The following is an 18,100-nucleotide window of genomic DNA, read 5'->3' on the forward strand; positions in this document are numbered from 1 at the left end:
AGTTTGTATTTTGTGATTTGCTTCTTTCATGTAACATGCATGATATTCTTCCACTTCTTTCAGGTTGTTGAGTTAATAGCTGTAATTCATTCATTTTCACTATGATATGATATTCTATTGTATAAATACACTACTTTTTGCTTTTTAAAAAACAGCTTTATTAAGGTATAATTTACATACTATGAAATTCACTCATTGTAAATGTACAATTTGATACATTTTAGTAAGTTTACAGTTGTGCAGCCATCACCCCTAGACTATCCCCTGTGCCTATTACTATATTTATTTCAGTCTATTCTGAACAGACATTTGGGTTGTTTCCAGTTTTTTTGCTACTTCAACTAGGGTTGCCTTGTATGTGTCTCCTAGTATGTATGTTGGAGAGTTTCTTCGGGGTTATATTCCCGAGGCTATACTATCTAGCTCATTAGGGTAGGTATAGCTTTAACTGTACTAGATAATGCCAATTTGTTTTCCAAAAAAAACGGTTGTACCAACTTGCAGTTATGTAAGTATATAAGTTCCTATCCTTGGCTACACCTGAGATTGTTCTTTATGGAGTTTTGAGATCAGCATTGATCCTACTTGGCTTTGTCAGAGAGACTTGGCTTATATGAGAGGATCAAGACTTGAAGAAAGGAAGAGACGTTCAAATGTAGCAGAGTTGAGGGTTCTGTGTTTTCAGAGCTTGCCCTTCGCCGTTGGCAAGGCTGGCTTTTCATTGGTCCGTAATCTCCCCTCCACCTGGGCATTGTAGCCGAGTAGCTAAGCGCACAGCTGCAGTCGGGCTGCTTGCGTTCAGATCCTCTCCTTGCTACTTACTAGTTGTGTAACTTTGGGTAAGTGGTCCTCTGTGCCTTAGTTCCTTCATCTCTAAGATGGGAATGAATAACACTCTTGACATAGGGTTGATAAGAATACATATGAAATATATGTAAAGTGCTTAGAACAGTCCCTGACTGTTAATTCATTACTATGTTTTCCTTCTGTCTTCTCAAAGGTACAAACTTTCAGGAATCCTCCACTTTGAAGGCTGGCCACGTCAAGCCAGCGGTGGGCCTTCGCTTTGAGGTGGGGCCCGGTGCAGCTGTTCATTCCCCTCTGGCCACCAAGAATGGCTTCCTGGATTTGTTGCTTCGAGGCTGTGACCTTGAGCTGCTCACTTCGGTGCTTAATGGCCTGGGGCCCTTCTTGGAGGACGAGGAGATTCCCGTGGTAGTTCCCATGCAGATTGAGCTCCTGGACTCCAGGATCACCCTAAAGGTGAGAGGAACTTTTGGCTTTTACCCAAGACTTTGGCAAGGAATTCTGGCAGTGACAGCTGTTAACCTGTTGCCTTGTCCCCGTAAAGGGTTGTGAGGATCACGTGAGGAGATGCACATTAGCATTTTTAGTCAGTGTTATGCACTTACACAGTGGAAAGTTCACGAACTTAATTGTCTGCCTTCATAGGCGTTGCTGTCAGCAAGTCCTGGCTCCAGGGCAGAGACTGACCTTGCCTTCGGCCTGCAGCCTGGCTGTGCGCAGTCCCATTCGTTTATCTGATCCTCAGTGGCACCATCTCTCAATGGGAGAAACTCAGTTGTGCCTCTCGCACGTTGCAAGAGTGTAGGATAAACAGTGACGTAACTGTGCTTCCAACTGAATGGGAGAAATGTGGATTGTTACCTCAGTTGCTCTGAGCTGGTTGGGGACATCACGCGGTTTCCTTCTTTCCTGTAGGATGATATCCCCCCTCTCTATCCGACGTCTCCAGGCCCGGTCCCCATCACTCTGGCCATGGAACATGTCGTGCTGAAGCGAGATGATGATGGTGTTTTCCATGTCGGCGGTGAGTTGGGCCTGTCCGCCTCCTGGCTTCTCTGCCTTTCTGATCCTGTAAAGGAATAAGTAACAACTAGGACTTGTCTGCATGTTGGCAACAGTTTGTCATTTAGAACCTTTACTTTTTTTTCCAGCTGCTGCTCATGACAGACCGTCAGCTGAAGTACCTGAAAGTGAGAAGAGACAGCTCCCAAAAGAACAGGTGTCTTTGGTGCCCACAGAGGAGGCTTTTGGACAGCAGGTAAGGACCCCCTGCACAGTACATTTCCCGTGAGCCCTCAGGGGCTGGCATCGCAGAAGCTGGTAACCCAGAGGGCTGGGAAGGGAGCCCGTGCTGTCTATGGCCGGGTGGTGTGGGCGCCTGTCTCCCAGCAGCAGCTTGTGTGAACAGGATGCAGATTGGGCCTGGAGGTGAATGGCTGCTGGTCACATATCGCTGTCGCTGTCCCCATAACTGATGAGCTCTGACGAGGGGGTTAGGCTCCGGGAGAAGATCTAGTTGGCTTCTCTTGATCATTGACTAAACTTGTGGATTTTTCTGCTTGAATTCTTCTACCTTGTTCCCTTACTGTGTTTTTTTTCTTTTTTGCAAGGTGTGTTACCTTATTCATTAACTGTGAATTACTTATCGTTCCTCAGGTGAAAGAACTGCCTATCCTACAAAAGGAACTTATAGAAACTAAACAAGCATTGGCCAGTGCCAACCAGGATAAAGAAAAACTTCTTCAGGAGATTCGGAAGTATAACCCGCTCTTTGAGCTCTGACAGCAGGAGCTCAGCCATCTGTGCCAAGGTGAGGAGACCACCAGCAGTGGCAGCACCAATGACAGAACGTACCCTCCAGTGTTAAGATGTCGGCCGAGGACGCCGAGGGCCTGGGGAGTGCTCAGCGCACTCCTGGCGGCGTCCATTGTGCTAGCTGTTCTGACTCGGATGGAAGCCCAGGCAAAGCATGACCACGTTCTAGGAAATGGGGGCAGCTTTGTGTGTGGCTCAAACGTCATGTCTTGCCTATATAGAGCACTGTGGTCCTCTGTACGTGAGGTAGAGCCATTTCACCGCCTGGTTTCAGGACAGACATTTGCTTCCCCCACAACCTCCGTGAACAAGGGGAAGTACCCACCCCCTCAGTCACTCACAGAGCCAGCAAAGAGTGGATATCCCAGAGCTTCCGGTAGCAGACCTGGGAAGTCCCTGGCCTCAGCTCTGGCCATGGTAGTGGAGTGGAACAGGAAATGGCCAGTGAGGTGGGAGCCAGGACAGGCACAAGAATACGGGCGGTTGGTTGGGACCCTGCCTTTTCTGGAAAGGGAACCGAGCTCATATCATCTCGGCTGAGATTACAATCAGCTCTTTCAGGGTTAAGCTTCCTTTCTGTTACGCTTTCATGATTGTGATGCTGTGGTAGAAAGTAAACAACAGTAGTGGCTCAGTTGCATCATCTTTCCCTGTGTATCACAATTTATTTGAAATGTAAGTCAAGAAAAAGAATACTCCCTCTGAGCTAGGCTGAAGGCATGATGTGGAGCAATCAGTAAGGGAGCTCGATTCTGAGCCCTGCTTCCCGCCCGGAGTCCTCTCTCCCATAGCTGCACCTCAGAGGTTATCTCCTCTCTCCCTGGGTCCTGACATGTCTCTCCCAGCACTATGACTTCCCACCAGCATCTCAACCTGTGGCCTCTTCCCCTCCACCCTGCACCACTGTGGCTTTTAAAAATCATGTAATTTTGACCTAAGTGAAAAAAAAAAAGCAAAACAAGAAACCCTTTCCACCCTGGCTAGGTTTTGCCCCTGCCCTATAAAAGAACAATTTCCCCCTTCTTTCTTTCCTATCTAATTCCATCCAGTCAAGCTGTGTTGATTGGACAGAAGTTCATCAGCTAACTCACCTAGAATTGGCAAGATGGTAAAATAGTGATTTGGTCATCAGTAAAGTCTTACACGTGACCTATTGAAGGAGAGATAAAATGGTTTCCTTTATGGGAAATCACGCCTGACTTGTATAACATAGTTTTTTGAGGATAAAAAGAAACGTGTTCAGGAAGGGACAAGCTCTAATTTGTTCAGACTTTTAAGGAACCTTTGTCAAGTTCTTCATTAAGGCAATTTTAAAAGCATCAGTTACTATGAGATTATGGGAATATTTTGTGATGCTTAGGAAACAACTTAGAGGATTAAGAATAAACATCTTTCTGGAGAGAATGTTAACAGGAGAAGTTTCCTACTGGTTGATGCTTGGTTTAACCTTATTTAAGATTTTTATAAATACCCTGAACAATGCAATCAAATGTTGCTACTGCCAGGCATTGAAATGTAAACCAGAAGAGACTGACAAAAAGCAAAACTGCACAAGGGCCACAAGCCGGCCTGTGACTACTCAGGAAAGTACAGGTGAGGGTAGGTGTAGGGAGGTGTAACGTAATGCACTTACGGAAGAATCAGCCGCTCCGTTAGAACTCGGGAGAGAAGCCTAAGCATTGCCGAGGGCGGGGCGGTGGCAGTGCTGCTGTGGCCGAGCCGGCTGCCTCCGCAGGTAGGACACGGACACAACAGAGACGGGACCTCACACTCAGCTGTGACAATGTCTTCAATTACCTGGCGACCTTCCGTACAAAATGTGTGGTGAAGGGAGGAAAGGCCCAGAGAACAGCAAAAATGATCAGGGGGCAAGGTACTTAGATGAGGACACACCACACCTTCAAAATATCGACTCCAGTTCTGGAAAGAGGGAGGCTGCGGGTAGTGTGAAATCAAATACCCAGTCAAGAGGAGGATGCGGGCCATCACCAGGTCCTGAGATCCTCCTCGAGGGCCCTACCTCGTTGTCTCAGGTTAAAGAGAGCACTTCTTGTAGCACATCAGAAACTTACAGAGCTCAGCGTCCAAGAGGTGGTACTGGCAGGTTTCAGAGGAGTCCTTGTATGATCTAGGCTTCCTGAGAGGAATTATAGACGGGTTATTTTTGGTGAAATACAACTGAGAGGGTAATTGTGTCCCTCCACAAACTCCCCTTAATGCTTCCTTCTTTCAAAGGCCGAATGGTGAGCAAAGTGGATCATGGGTTGTCTCAAGGACGGCATTTCTGATGTTCTCGGAAGGGGAGGAGGGAGATCCAGTAACTGCAGATTGCAATTATTCAAGCTTAGGTTCACCTCAATTGGTTTAAAATCACACTGGTTTTCGTCCCTCCCGCTCCTCTGTGACCGCCGTAGCCCTCTGGCAGCCCTCCACGCAGAGAACATGTCTGATACACCTGTACCTTAAGCTTGTGCTTGGCGGGCGGCAATAGAAACAAATCCGGGAAACACCGAGGCTGAGCCGTGGAACAGCCAGAGCTCAGTCAGCTTTCTGGGCTCCTGGAGCGCCTGTCTGTGTGACAAGTGGAGCCCTAGAATTCCGGACTCCCATTACCTGGCAGCTTTGGCCATTGTGTCTTGAAATCCAGCCTCAGGAAATGTGGTAGGGTCATTGTCCCATGGGATTTGAGTAAAAATCTTGTGTAATAACTTCATACTTCCATTCAATGGGGGATGGAAGATTTTTTTTCTCATAATGAAGAAATGTGAACTGGTTGGTCCTCAGGATAAAAGTAAAGGTAAAAATGGAAGGAAAAAAACTAGTCTCAGCTGCTGTGGACTGCTTACGATTTCTGCCTCGGAGCCATAAGACTCTTGTTTACTCTGTGAACAAGAAATAATAATACCTCAAGAAAATGTCTGGAGTTCTGGAACCACTATCCCTCGAAGACTTCAGCCACTGCACATCGTCATTTCAGCTGTGAAACATTTACAGCTATGTCATCTGTGATTGTCCAGGTTTCCTGTTTACATGGATGCGCTGGAGATACTTTAATGCACACGGACTGGTTTACAGCTCGTAGCTGAGCTGCAGAGATGCGCAGCAATGTCAGATGGTGTTTTTAACTCACTGGAATAATTAACCTAGTTTCTTTGACTTAAGACAGAAAGCGCGTGGGTTCTATTCTTGTGATGGCTGCTTTTTCTGTGTATTTAATCTGACCCTGATTTTGGCATAGGCCTCAACCTTCAGGTACCCTTTATCATGGTTCTAAAAGGAATGGTTCCTGTGCATGGACTATACAAGGGGTAAACACCACCCCTCAGATACCCCATAACTTAAGTGCTTCCATTTAACCCACTTACATTCGATTCCTCTTAGGCTAGTTCAGGAGGGTAGGGGAGAAAGAAGGTAGTTTGAAGTGATATGGGAACTTTCCATTCCAAACCTTTACACTAAGGGTTTGTGTTTCAGTCTCCCTTAATACTTGCCTAAACTTCGAAAATCAGCTATAGTAGCATAGAATTATGGGAACAACTGTACAAGTTAGTAGGACACCTGGTTTTTTGAGAACTACAAAAGCTGTGCCATTGCCTTGTGATTTACCACGGTCATTATTAAGTGTGCCAAGAGATTCTGGTGTGATGGACTATCCTCTCACCTAGATCTATGGCTCCCCCACCTTCTGCTAGAATAGGAATGTTCCCGTTCACCTCTGGGTAGGTCTGGACAGTAGTTATTGTTGAATGAGGATTATTTCCCCCATTTCTTAAAACAGACACGAGGTAAAACACTTGGGTAATCTTTAACTGGGAGGCTTTGCTAAATGGCCACACTTGGGATGTGGACTTTCTCCCTTGTTATTTGTAAGTTTTAGCCTCACCCACTGTCTCAAATTGCAATAGGCATAGTTCCTATAACCATTAAAAAAATTCCTGTTAGAGCTGAGAGAGTATCTGCTTTTTGGTTTTTTCCCCCCAGTTTATTAGTTTTTGGTTAAGATTTAGCCTGAGTCTTAACAGCATTTCTTTGTGGAACGCCCCACTGAAGTGCTTCTCCCCTGGCTAAGTGCATGTTTAAAGCCACGAGTTTTAATTTAAGATATACAAGTCAGATTTGCCCAACTTTGAGTCCAAGCTGTTTCCCCAACTCTTAGGGTGCTAAACAGAATTGGAATCTTTACTAAGACATGCTCAGGAAAGCTTCAAAAGAGAACAGCTTCAAAAGCCTTTTCCCTATGACACTGAATGAGAGAAGAAAGAATTCTTGGGGATTGCCAATTAATACTGTAGCCTTATTACTGCTAATCACTGTCAATAAAAGGTCACTTCATTCCCCTCTATTTGAGGAAAACAATGAGAATGTATCTGATGAACTGGAATACTGGTCAGTATTGGGAAATTTTAATGTTGCAATATCTAATCGAACCTTGAGTGTACTGGTTCTGTGAACCACCTGAAAAAAGCAAATTAAACTTGTCAAACAGTATTGGTTGTGATGTATATGTTTATAGGAATCTGAAATGTATGGGCTTTTACTTTGCTTCTAAGTGCTTTACTTACACTTATGAGATGAAATTTGAATGGCTCTAGTAGAAAATGGAAAGGGCTCAAATTTTCACAAAAAACCCAAGACCAGTTTTACTCTGACACCAAACAAAGAATGATGAACTCCCCCGCATTCCAACCGGTTAGACGGAAAATGAATACACATATGACAAGTTAGAAAACACTTTAATGATGATTCACCAAAATCCATAGGACAATCTTAAATGTTTATAGGGACAAACTATCCCACTATTCCTGCTATCACCACATCCTTCATGTGAGAGTATCACAAGTCACAAGTTTCTGGTGGTTTCACCTACTTAAAACCAGATGTAAGAAACACCCTAAGTCCTAGCAACTTCAGTGCGAAACCGTCAAAGTTCTCTTGGAAAGTGTTTCTCTCTAAAAGCAGCTCCCTGTCCGGAAGATGCTTAAGGCCCGTGGGCCTTCTTCCGACTAGCCAAGGGACAGTTACATGCCTCCGAATGCCCGAAGAAGTCCCGATATTTAGTCAAGGCAAATATGAAACAGGCTGCATGCCTTATAGGTGTGATGAATAGCAGAGTTTTCAGAAAGATGTTAAAACCATCATGGAATTCTGGGAGGACGGAGAGACCAGAGCACCAGTACAGAAAGTCATGCAATCCAAAGTCTGAAACCTGTACTTCCTTCAGCACCAGGCCTGCCGAGGCTTTGGTCTAGAAGAAGATGATTTTTTTGTGCTTTGAGCTGGGTATCTGCCCCTTCGACTTTAACCTCCGAACAGCCTCCCTCATATGTTTGGGTTGTAGTGGTGGCATTTCTCCCCACTTCTCACACACATCCAGTGCTAAACAGGGCAAGGAGAAGTTATTATCACACCAGAGGTTATTAATCAACTGTAATTCTCATGAACTCTTCTTAAGCTTGCTAAGGAAATAAACCAAGACATTTCCCCTGCTTACGAGAATGCTATGAAATCAATGGGATCATGTTAGCTGTAGTATAATATCCCATATCAGGCTTTATCATAGGCAATAGTTGAAAACATCTTCTGCTTAAAAAAAGAAAACATTTCACTAGCTAGAGATTAGCAGTAGGTAGCAGCCAGGCTGTTTAATGATGGGTGGCGGGGGGTGGGTGGGTGGGTGGGAGGGGGCAGTTCCCAGGGGTCAGAACATCAGAGTTAACTCCCTCCCACACCAGTGATTTCTTGAATCTTTACTTTTGGCTGCAGAAAGGAGCAAAATCCATTGGAGGAAAATGCCAAGTTTGCTTCTGTCACCCTGGGCTGAGGGCAGGAATCAGGAGGGGAGATTTCCTAGATGCTTCCTTGCCTCCCAGTATGGAAACTCAAGGAATAATGGTCATGTTCTCCTGTATACACAGCTCCCCCTTGGTCAACCTCTAGTGTACATGGAAACCCCCACAGGTGCCTTATTAAGTCCCTCAATAGAGACACTTTGCAAATAAGACCATCACAGGTTCAATCCAGTATTTATACCAACACCACTCACCTTCTTCTACTACTTCCCCGACGAAAACCTTGGAAATACCAGACATGGCAATAACCACATTCTGAGACACAGAGGTACCGGTGATGGACTGGATCAGCTTGAAAGAAGGACAAAGACGGTGACTGCAATAGTCAGGGACAGGCTGAGAAACAGTACCCATGAGTCGGACTGAAAATGTGTTACTAATGGCTGCTCTGGAAACAGACCATTAAAACAAGGACTCAGGTGTATAATGACCTATTCTCTTTGTCCAGACCCTATCCCTGCAATACAAAACTGCAACTGGTCAGATGATTGACGGACATGTTAATTTTATTTTCCCGCCTAAATGATCCACCAATTTTCAAATGCCAATGGACATAACCTTTGAGTCTACGTCAGTTCTCATTGCTGATGGAAGTGAAGTGTGATAGTCCATCCTTACCCTTTTAATGGCTGCCTTAGGGAAAGCTGACCGGCGATACATTTCGTAACGGTTCAGCTGCTCCTCAGAAAAAGAAGAAACGAGGATTCTAGACAAAGATTCAGGGAATTAAGTTCACTTATAAGAAAGAATGCTTAAGGTACATTATTACATCAATAAAATCAAGTCTCGGACAATTAGAATTTTCAAGGGATCAGTGGTATGAGGCGTAATGCTCACGAGGAATGAAGATAAAGTATTTCTGCTCTTAAGGAACTTGAGGATGTGTGAAACATAACTTCCTTTCTTACTTCGCGAAGAACAAAAGCTTAACTATGTTGGGTCACTGTATCGTACTATATAGATTGTGTTTGCAGCATTAGGCTCTCTCCCCATAATGCTACCTACTGTACTTCACATTATGGTAAAAATTTAATATATAAATTTATATTCAAACTAGTAGTTTTCAACATTAATGAATAAGGGGGAAATATTTGTAAAACATACGGAAAAGGGTTAATACTCTATAATAATTAATTCTTTCAAATAAAATAAAAGACAACCATACCAATTTTAGAAAATTTATAAAAATATCAATGGCTAATATATATATAGAAAAAAAATTAACCTTCACTATTAAAGAAACTGAAATGACAAACTAAAACAAGATTAACATTTTTCATAAACCAGACAGATAAGTAAAAGAATGGTACTAATGAATATGGGAAGACAGAAACTCATACATGCTTATAAGAGTGTGAAGTGGAATAACCTTTTTGGAGAAGAATTTAGAAATGTTTGAAAATATTCATACTATTTGAACTAGCAATTATACTTCTAGTTTATTTTAGGAAGCAAATGGACAATTATGCAGAGATGTACTCAAAGATACTCATCAAAACACGAGAACAGCTACAGGGATTGGTTAAATTATGGTTCGTCCACATGATGCGATACAATGCAGCCATTAAAAATGATGACTTATGGGCATATTTACGGACATGAAAATATTTAGCAATATATACCAAACATTTTTTTAAAAATCTGAAAAGGTATATACTGAAATACATACCCTGGATAAACTCTGGGTGGGTGGGATTATGAGTAATTGTTTTTTTCTATTTTTCTGTATTATTTGAATTATTTGCAATCAGGCCATACTACTTCTATAATCAAAATATAATAAAACTATTTCCATTTTGAAGAAAATTAAAACCTAGATATGTAATTATTGACATGGAGCACATTCACCATATATAATGTGAAAAAAAGGTTACAAACAGAATTTAACATCTTTGAAAACTTAAATTTAGAGATATATATGTATAGAAACTATCTTGGAGAATATACATCAAGATATGAACAGTGTTTATCTTGGTGGTAAGGTGATATTTTATTCTTACTTATTTATATTTTCTATGACATACAATGTATTAATCGCTTTGAGTTAAAAAAAAATTAAAGGCCAAGAAAAATGTGTGTGGTCCAGTTAGAACCTTGCAGTGGGGAAAGGTCAGAAAGTGACTTACTGCATCTTTTGAATCTCATCTTCATCTACTTTCTGCTTCTTCTCTTTCTTTTCTTTGGTATCTATTTTCAGCTTTTTGGCTGCAGGAGTAAGTAATGATGAATCTTCCCTTTCAACTGCTGTTAAATCCGAGATGTCTTGACTCTTGAGCTGAGAAGATGGAAGAAGTGTTATTATATATTTGGCCTACTTTTCAGACTTGGGCAGGGTAAGAAGACAGCATTCTCGTTACAATACAACAAATCCATTTATTCAGTCGTTTTTTTGGTTCAGACATTGGCTACAATGTCAGGTACAAGATACACAATCTCTCCTACAGAAGTTTATAGCTCAGCTGTGGAAACCAGCTAAATAATCCAGTTTTCCAGTTAGCTATGATCATAGCTCCAATATCTGTTTACATGGGCAATAAGATGCCAAACAAAGATCATGAAAGCCTCTCCCCGGAGCCCAGTCTACTGACCCCATTCTTAGAGGTGTCAAAAAAGTTCTCTCCATCCAGCCAGCTCCTCTGCTTCCTCTCCATCCAGCCAGCTCATCTGCCTCGAATCTATAGATCTCTTTACTGATGATTCCATGTAGAAAGAATATTAAAAAGAAGGCTTCTTCTCATCAAAAGTGTTTTTTTTAATTTGGAACATTTAAGAGAGTTTCTCCCACATGTGATATTCTTTTCTTCCTACCTTTTAGTTCTATTGCATCATGCAAATATTTACTAGACCGAAAACTTTTTGAAGATAGGTTTGTCTCTTATTTATCTCTCCCCACTAAAGCATTTACACAGTTTAACTCATGCTAGATGTTTAACATCTGTTTAATAACAGAAAAATCAAAATCCAAACTTCATCCCCTCCAACTTAATACAGAATCTAAGGATATTACAAACCAATATTAAATCCTCATTAACGGGATTTACCCTTTGTTTTCCGTAAAAAGGAACCCACAGTTAAACTCATAAAGGAATATGAGGGGTAGGTGAGAGTGAGGTTAGTTTACGTCTAGCAACTTTTTCAATTTCTTCTCTAGTTATTGATTTATACAAGTTTTCTAACCTCTTTGTGCTTTAATTTTGATTTATATTTTCCTTAAAAATAAGCCATTTTTATTAGATTTTCAAATTTATTGAAAATTAAAATTTGAACATTAAAAGTGTTTTTATAACATTATAGATCTCCATATCAGTGTATATAGCCCTTTCTTATTTCATAATGTTGTGCATTTACATTCAAATAGTCAGGTCTTTATTTTATCATTTCTTATGTTTTGCAAGCATTAATTCATTAACATCTACTTTTATTCTTATTAACTACTTGTTCCTACATTCTGGTTTATTTTTCCTTTTTCTTGGTTTCTTAAGTTGGGTGCTTATTTTCAATTTCTCCTGCTTAATAAAAATATATAAGGCTATGAATTTTTCTTTTTTAACCCCCTTTCTTCCGCTCCCTCCCCCACTCCCCCCTCACTCCAGCTCAAGCCATTGTTTCTCAGTCTAGTTATGTAGGAAACAGCTCCCTGGCCCATGCTGGTGTTATGAGCCTTGCGCTCCCCACAGCCCAGGCAGTCGGTAGCCGGTTATCGGTCAGCCTCTCCCAGCAGCTCATGGCAGCTCTCGTCGGCTGCTGGCCATTCACGCTGGCCACCCGCCACTCATGGCAGCACACGGTAGCCCACGGCAGCCCATAGCAGCTCACGATGTCCACGGCAGCAGCTCACGATGTCCACGGCAGCAGCTCACGATGTCCACGGCAGCAGCTCACAATGTCCACGGCAGCATCTCACGATGTCCACGGCAGCAGCTCATGATGTCCACGGCAGCACACAGTAGCCCATGGCAGCACACAGCAGCCAGCAGCAGCAGCAGGCCGGGTTAACCTTCTTCGACTGCTCACCGCAGCCCAGCTCCAGGGAGAGCTGTTGTTCAGAACCTTAACTGTAGAGGGCGCAGCTCACTGGCTCATGTGGGAATGGAACCAGCCACCTCCGTGTTAGAAGCGCGGCGCTCCAACCACCTGAGCCCACCCGGCTGGCCCCCGAATTTTTCTTTAAATAAGGTTTTGGTCAAACCCCATAGAATTTGATGTAGTGTCTTCTGTTAATTTCTTTAATATATGGGTTATTTAGAAAACAGTTTAAAATGTCCAGGTGTTAGTTTTTTTTGGGGAGGAGTGGGGGTAGGAGAAGTTTTCTGTCGTTAATTTCAAGTGTATTGCACAGGATGTGGCCCGTTATGATTTCTACTTTTAAGAATTTATGGTTTTCTTTGTGGTCTGGTGTATGTGCAATTTTTAAAAGTGTTTCAGAAGCATCAAAAAAATAAAAGAATTTCATCTTCTGTTGGGTGCAAATTTCTGTATGTACGCTAATTATTATTCAAATCCTTTTTGTCCTTGAGATCTATTTTAAAGGTTCCTTCTAAAATAGTTTAATCACTTTTTTCTAAAAGTTATTACTTTATATATTTTGATGCAACTTTATGCTCTGAAAGGCTGTTTCCCTCTAATCCAATGTCCTTCTCCATGACCTCTTGAAGTCCCTTACTCATGGCTCTAAGATCCCAAGGTTCTGTCTCTAGAAATGGAACCTTGAGAACGCTGAGATTCTGGTCCCGACAGATGCTCAGCTAGGTAACACTGCGGAGCTTTTGGGTGGCACAATTGATGGGTTTCGCGGGTTTATGCTATAGAGACCCTTGGACATTGGCACCCAGGTCACTGGTAGCAGTAAATTCCCAAGAAGGGGAGAACGTGACTAAACCAGCAACTCACTCAAAATCTCCCTTTAACGACTCTGCAGCCTATAATAACAAAGTTATGCTTAAGCAACATCTTAATAGAAACCATATTGCGGTGAAAGGGATACTAGGAATCCTGGGTTCTAGCTCTTGCACCCTCTCAATATGAATTTGGATCCCAATTTCCTCACCAGTAAAACCAAGACGCTATTTAAAATTCCCTTAGAAGTAGCTTTAATCGCTAAGGGCGGGGATTAAAAATATTAACCCAGTGCTTGGGTCTCCGGAACCGAACGGACACTATAGTTTTGTCTCCTCCAACCACCTACCCGCCTGCGCGACTGCAGAGCTAGAGGGAGTCCTGGTGAGTTCGACTTATCTTAGCTTGGGAGGGATCGACCAAGAAGGTGGTCGAGCAGCCAGTACCACAATCTCGTACTCCTCCGGCCTCATCAACACATCTCTGCCTACCTCTCCTTCCTCGGCCGCAGCTTCCTTCAAGTCCCCATCTGCGTCCCCGTCAGTTTCCTCCGGGATTCCGTCCGTGTCAGTAGCCCCGGGACCCCCGGGAGCAGCGGCCGTCTCCTCCGACTCCCCTGTCTCCCCAGCTTTCTCCGTGGGCGACTCGCAGGCATTATCCATCGCCTCCAGAATAAGGGAGAGGAGATCGCGGTGCTGTCACCCTCACAAGCTCGGGACCGCGCGCGGCACAGCAGCCCAGAAGCTTACTTCCTGTCGTCGCGCTGCGATGACATCACCTCTACCGCTCCTCGGAGGGTCATTTTGAGGCGCTCCTGGAGGACCTCAAGGCTCTGTTTTAACTCAGATTTGATGGCGGTGGGGAGAGGGAAAATTGAGGGTAGGGAGTTTAGTTTGTGCATCTTCCATCCCGGGAAGCCAGCCTTTGTAAATAAGTGCTGTATTGTTTATCGAAGGATTTCTTTTTCCTTCCCGCCTTTCTGAAAACGCAATGTCGTTCACTCCTTCCTTAACCGCTTTCCTCAGAGTAAAGTTTGGGGACGGGAGAAAACTCAGTTCCGTGGTGCGCGCGTGTCGTGGCACGCGGCTACCTGGTAAGCTTTTAGGCAGGGACTCAGCCTCCTAGTATATAGTTCAATCGGAGAGTCTGCGGGCCTGTGTTTATACTGAATTGGCAGCATTTCTCTTTTCCTCAAGCACCTTAAAATAAAGTCATAGCTTGAACAGAATTTACCCAATCCATTTATTCATTCCACAACTACTTCGAGAGCCTAATTCAGCCAGGAACAGTGCTCGTACCAGAAACAAAACAGACATAGTTTATACCCAATTAAACAATTTTCCCAGTTCACCAGTACTCAAGGTCAGGGTCGGTTTCACTAACCTGACTTTTCATGTCGGCTTGGTTAAATACTATCAAAAGTAAGAGGAAACAAATTCCACCCGGAGGGAGGTCTTTCCTTTGACTGTTTCACTTTAGGAGCCATTTCAGGGGTTGGGAGCATGAAGTGCAGATGTTTCTATTTAAAAATGTCCTGTCTTCCCTCACTGAGGTACGGGGCATTTTATTCACCTGTGTGTCACTAGGTCCCCACACTCATTACATATTTAATTTTTGCGTGCGGAAAGACTGGACTAGGCAATGTAGGTGCGCGTTACCGTATTTCTCTCTTTGTTTCTACGCTGCCGGGACGCATTACCGTATTTCCTGTCCTGTGGGCTCCCAAACCTTTGGGGAAGGAGCGCAGTTCGGGAGGCGCACACAGGTGGGCCCTGTTTGTTCCCTTCCACCTGTCCAGCGGGCGCCCCCATGGCGCTTTCCTCTCGCCCCCGGAGGCCTACCTCCGCTCAGCCAAGTCCAGTAGGTACCGACCACAGCCACCTGCGTTAACCGCCGAGCCCCGCCCAGCTAGGTGGGTAAGGGGGCGGGGCGCGGGGGCGCGGTGACGCGTGACGCCGGATCCCGGAAGTGGCGCGCTCGGGGGGGGGGCTGGCGGGGGGGAGGGGGGTGGTGTCCCCGGCCGGTTTGGGGGGTGCGTTGCCCGGAGACGGAAAGTTTGGGAGACCGAGCAGGCTCGGCGACGGCCCCGGGAAGGGGGTCCAGGGGGCGGTGGCCCTGGGGATGGGGAAGGAGCAGGAGCTGCTGGAGGCGGCCCGCACCGGGCACCTCCCGGCGGTGGAGAAGCTGCTGTCCGGGAAGCGGCTCTCCTCAGGCTTCGGGGGCGGCGGCGGCGGTGGCGGCTCCGGGGGCGGCGGCGGCGGCGGCGGCGGCCTGGGCTCCTCGAGCCATCCCCTCTCCAGTCTGCTCAGGTGGGTAACGCGCCGGGGCCGGGCAGCCGCCGCGAGAGCCCATCTGCACCGTCTGTCCCTTGGGTCCCTAGAGAGATCGAGGGTCCTGAGACCCGGGTGGGGTGGCTTTTCGGGGTGTCCCGGGGCGAAGGCAGGCGGCCCACAGGGCGAGGGTCGCCGGTGCGGGTCCGAGCGGCGCCGGGCTCGTCCCGTGTCGCGTCCTGACCCGGCTGCGAAGAATGGTGGGAGTGCCCAGGTGGTGCCTCCGCCGCATGGCACAGCCCGGCTTCACCCTCGCCCGCGGTAGGGTGCCAGCTGTCGGGGCTAACGAGCCACTTCAGAGCAATATATGTATATTTTAAATCTCCCTCACCTCCTGCAGAAACACCGCGTCTTGCAGAATCTCGCGGCTCCCCTGGAGGAAATTATCCTGATTCCCTTCTTCTGGGAACTGGGAACCTTCCACTGGGCTCTGCAGGATCTGGCTTTTGTTGTTTATGTTAAAATTGTCGCTGGGTTTATCACGTCTAAAGTGTTCTTTGAGCTGCTCTTGTGCGTGCAGCTCACATTCTGGTTCTTTGTCGTGAACCTCATTGCGTTAGTCTGGTAAGTGGCATATGCGGGACTCATCAGGGGGTTTACTCATCAAGAAATAAAGCTTTAGAAAGACTTGGTTAGGAAACTATCCAAGGAGGCTTTAAACTTTTCCAAGGTCTGTTGTTAAAATAAACACTTGAATCTAAGCTGTAAGGACTGAGAGGAGAAGGTCACTTTTGTGTGGCTTGGAGGGGGGCTTGTCAGGGAGTAAAATGTGTTGGTTCAGCAGCACTTTCATAGCCTGTTTTCTTTTCCTTCCTTGTTCTTTTGAGGTTTTTAAGAAGTGGAAGTTCATTTAGAAATGGCTTGGTTTGCTTTTGTTCCCCATTAGTTTATGTAACTTCAATTTGGGTAAGCTTGGTCGAAGGAACCCTCAGGCTCTAATAAATTGGTAGGTATTAAGCATGGAGTAGGAACCAAGCTCTCTACAGGAAGGTTTGAAAAGGCAAGTTTAAGAGAAGCACTCTCCTTAGGAGTTCTTTGGGGGAGGCGAACCATGTGCTGCAATTTCTGCAGCCCCGAAGACAATTCTGTCACACATTTGGTGCTCAGGATTTGTTGAGTAAATAAAAGTATCAGAGAACAATCCATTTCTAAATAAACTGATGGTGGTACTCATACCGTCACTGTTAGTTCAGAGAAATGAGGCATCACTTTGGGAAGAGACAGAAATCAGGGCTTCCAGGAAGAGAGGAACCTCAGCTGGTTTTGAAGGAAGTGAGGATTCGGCTGGTGAAGTCGAGTGAGAGCGGTCCAGGTGGGCACACCGAGATGGCACGCACGGAAGTGGGAAAGGAGCCTTATTTGGTGTGAGGGGGACGCCAGAAGAACTTCCTGCCTGGAGCCTTGAACGGTTGGGCACGATTAAGGGAAATGATGATGGGTGGATAAGCTTCCAGTTTTCAGAGTGACTTAAGTGTTTCTCATGTTTATATTCCCAGTCCCTAGATCAGTGCCTGACAACTCACAGGTGCTGAATAAATGTACTTTGAATGTGTGAATTGGGTTTTGAATCTTCCCCGGATTCCTTGGACATTTCTGCACTTCTGATGTCTGAGAGATGAGAGAAAGACCATACAAGTTTGGAGTTGCCTGTCTCTAATGAGTTGAATGATGTAGCAGTTGGAGGTTTGCCAGAGGGACCTTAACGCCCAGTGTATCCTGCTGAAGTGAGAGACTTTCACACGTCTCCTGCCTTCAAGTACAGGCCAAGTTACTCCTAGTGCTCTCACTCAGAGACGGTGGAACTTCGGCTGAGGATTCAGTTAAGCGAGACTAGGAAGTCTTTGTTGAGCACCATGTTTTCACTTTGGGCCTATGTTAATAAGTGTGTCATAAAGAGTGGAAGGTGGTGTCTCCATTGCCTTGTGTAAGGGAGTTAACTCCTCCTGACTTGCGTCTGTGTCTTTTGTAGACGGTCGATGGCCTGAGAGCTGCCCAGCCTCTCGTCCCTGTGACTCCTACGGGCAGGGAGGATCTGCAGGCACTTGTTACACTAGGTGTGTCATTAATTAGAGGTGACTCTGGTTCAACCTAGTGAAAGATTTCTGAGCAAATGAAACCATGCATTTAAATAATCCCTAGGTCAGCATGTCCTGCCTTTTTAGGTTTGGAAATAATAGAGGGTTAGGTCCACGATGCCCACACTCCCCAGCTTGGGGACCCTGGGTTATTTAGCAAGAGCTGTGGAATCACAGTTTCAGAATTGGCCTTTGCTTTAGCTGCCGTATCCTACCCCCACTAGTATTGCCAACCGCTGCTTAAACTTGTCCAGCTGTTTGAGTGACCAAGTAAAGCTGGCAGGAATAGGAGCCTACAGTCGCGGTGGATATAGATGTTCCACAGCACATGTGTGTTTGTCTGTTCATCTAGTCACCTACTTATGATCGCCCCCCCCCCCCCACTGCC

At 45.2% G+C, this 18,100-nt stretch overlaps 3 protein-coding genes across 12 annotated transcripts in view; 2 read left to right on the forward strand and 1 right to left on the reverse strand.

Annotated features, from left to right (window-relative positions):
* BLTP3A (bridge-like lipid transfer protein family member 3A) overlaps positions 1-7,110 on the forward strand; it is a 51,549-nt gene extending 44,439 nt beyond the window's left edge. The window contains exons 18-21 of the mRNA XM_019738731.2: positions 1,001-1,263; positions 1,723-1,831; positions 1,959-2,065; positions 2,464-7,110. Coding sequence (XP_019594290.2) covers positions 1,001-1,263; positions 1,723-1,831; positions 1,959-2,065; positions 2,464-2,589 — 605 coding nt within the window. The 3' untranslated portion in view covers positions 2,590-7,110. The remainder of the gene's footprint in view (positions 1-1,000; positions 1,264-1,722; positions 1,832-1,958; positions 2,066-2,463) is intronic.
* Positions 7,111-7,338: 228 nt separating this feature from the next.
* On the reverse strand, positions 7,339-15,125 carry TAF11 (TATA-box binding protein associated factor 11). 3 transcript variants are annotated; one of them, XM_019738733.2, is made up of 5 exons: positions 13,799-15,123; positions 10,598-10,746; positions 9,090-9,177; positions 8,666-8,762; positions 7,339-7,867 (listed from the first exon to the last, which is right to left on the reverse strand). In XM_019738733.2, exons 1-5 carry the CDS (start codon positions 13,967-13,969, stop codon positions 7,806-7,808), a joined length of 567 nt encoding a protein of 188 aa, XP_019594292.1. In that variant the 5' UTR covers positions 13,970-15,123; the 3' UTR covers positions 7,339-7,805. The 3 variants fall into 3 exon arrangements, with proteins under 3 accessions (XP_019594292.1, XP_019594291.1, XP_019594293.1); XM_019738732.2 differs by having other exon boundaries at positions 7,339-7,998; positions 13,799-15,117; XM_019738734.2 differs by lacking the exon at positions 8,666-8,762 and having other exon boundaries at positions 7,339-7,998; positions 13,799-15,125.
* Positions 15,126-15,343: 218 nt separating this feature from the next.
* ANKS1A (ankyrin repeat and sterile alpha motif domain containing 1A) overlaps positions 15,344-18,100 on the forward strand; it is a 171,181-nt gene continuing 168,424 nt past the window's right edge. For 2 of the 8 annotated variants that reach the window (XM_074332831.1, XM_074332833.1), the window contains exon 1: positions 15,345-15,616. In XM_074332831.1, coding sequence (XP_074188932.1) covers positions 15,429-15,616 — 188 coding nt within the window. In that variant the 5' untranslated portion in view covers positions 15,345-15,428. Of the gene's footprint in view, positions 15,617-18,100 lie in introns of all 8 variants that reach the window. The other 6 variants (XM_019738740.2, XM_074332834.1, XM_074332832.1 and 3 more) reach the window with 5 other exon arrangements.

The sequence above is a fragment of the Rhinolophus sinicus genome, linkage group LG05 (genome assembly GCF_036562045.2).
Source record: "Rhinolophus sinicus isolate RSC01 linkage group LG05, ASM3656204v1, whole genome shotgun sequence".
Classification (NCBI taxonomy): Eukaryota; Metazoa; Chordata; class Mammalia; order Chiroptera; family Rhinolophidae; genus Rhinolophus; species Rhinolophus sinicus.

Bases quoted from the DNA above. Each gene is read 5' to 3' on its own strand.
- TAF11 (XM_019738732.2), bottom strand. From the start codon at position 13,969: ATGGATAATGCCTGCGAGTCGCCCACGGAGAAAGCTGGGGAGACAGGG. The intron at 10,747-13,798 runs GTAGGCAGAGAT...CCATCTTCTCAG, and splicing joins CTGCGGCCGAGGAAGGAGAG to CTCAAGAGTCAAGACATCTC. The intron at 7,999-8,665 runs GTGAGTGGTGTT...TGCCCTGTTTAG, and splicing joins CGGGGAAGTAGTAGAAGAAG to CACTGGATGTGTGTGAGAAG.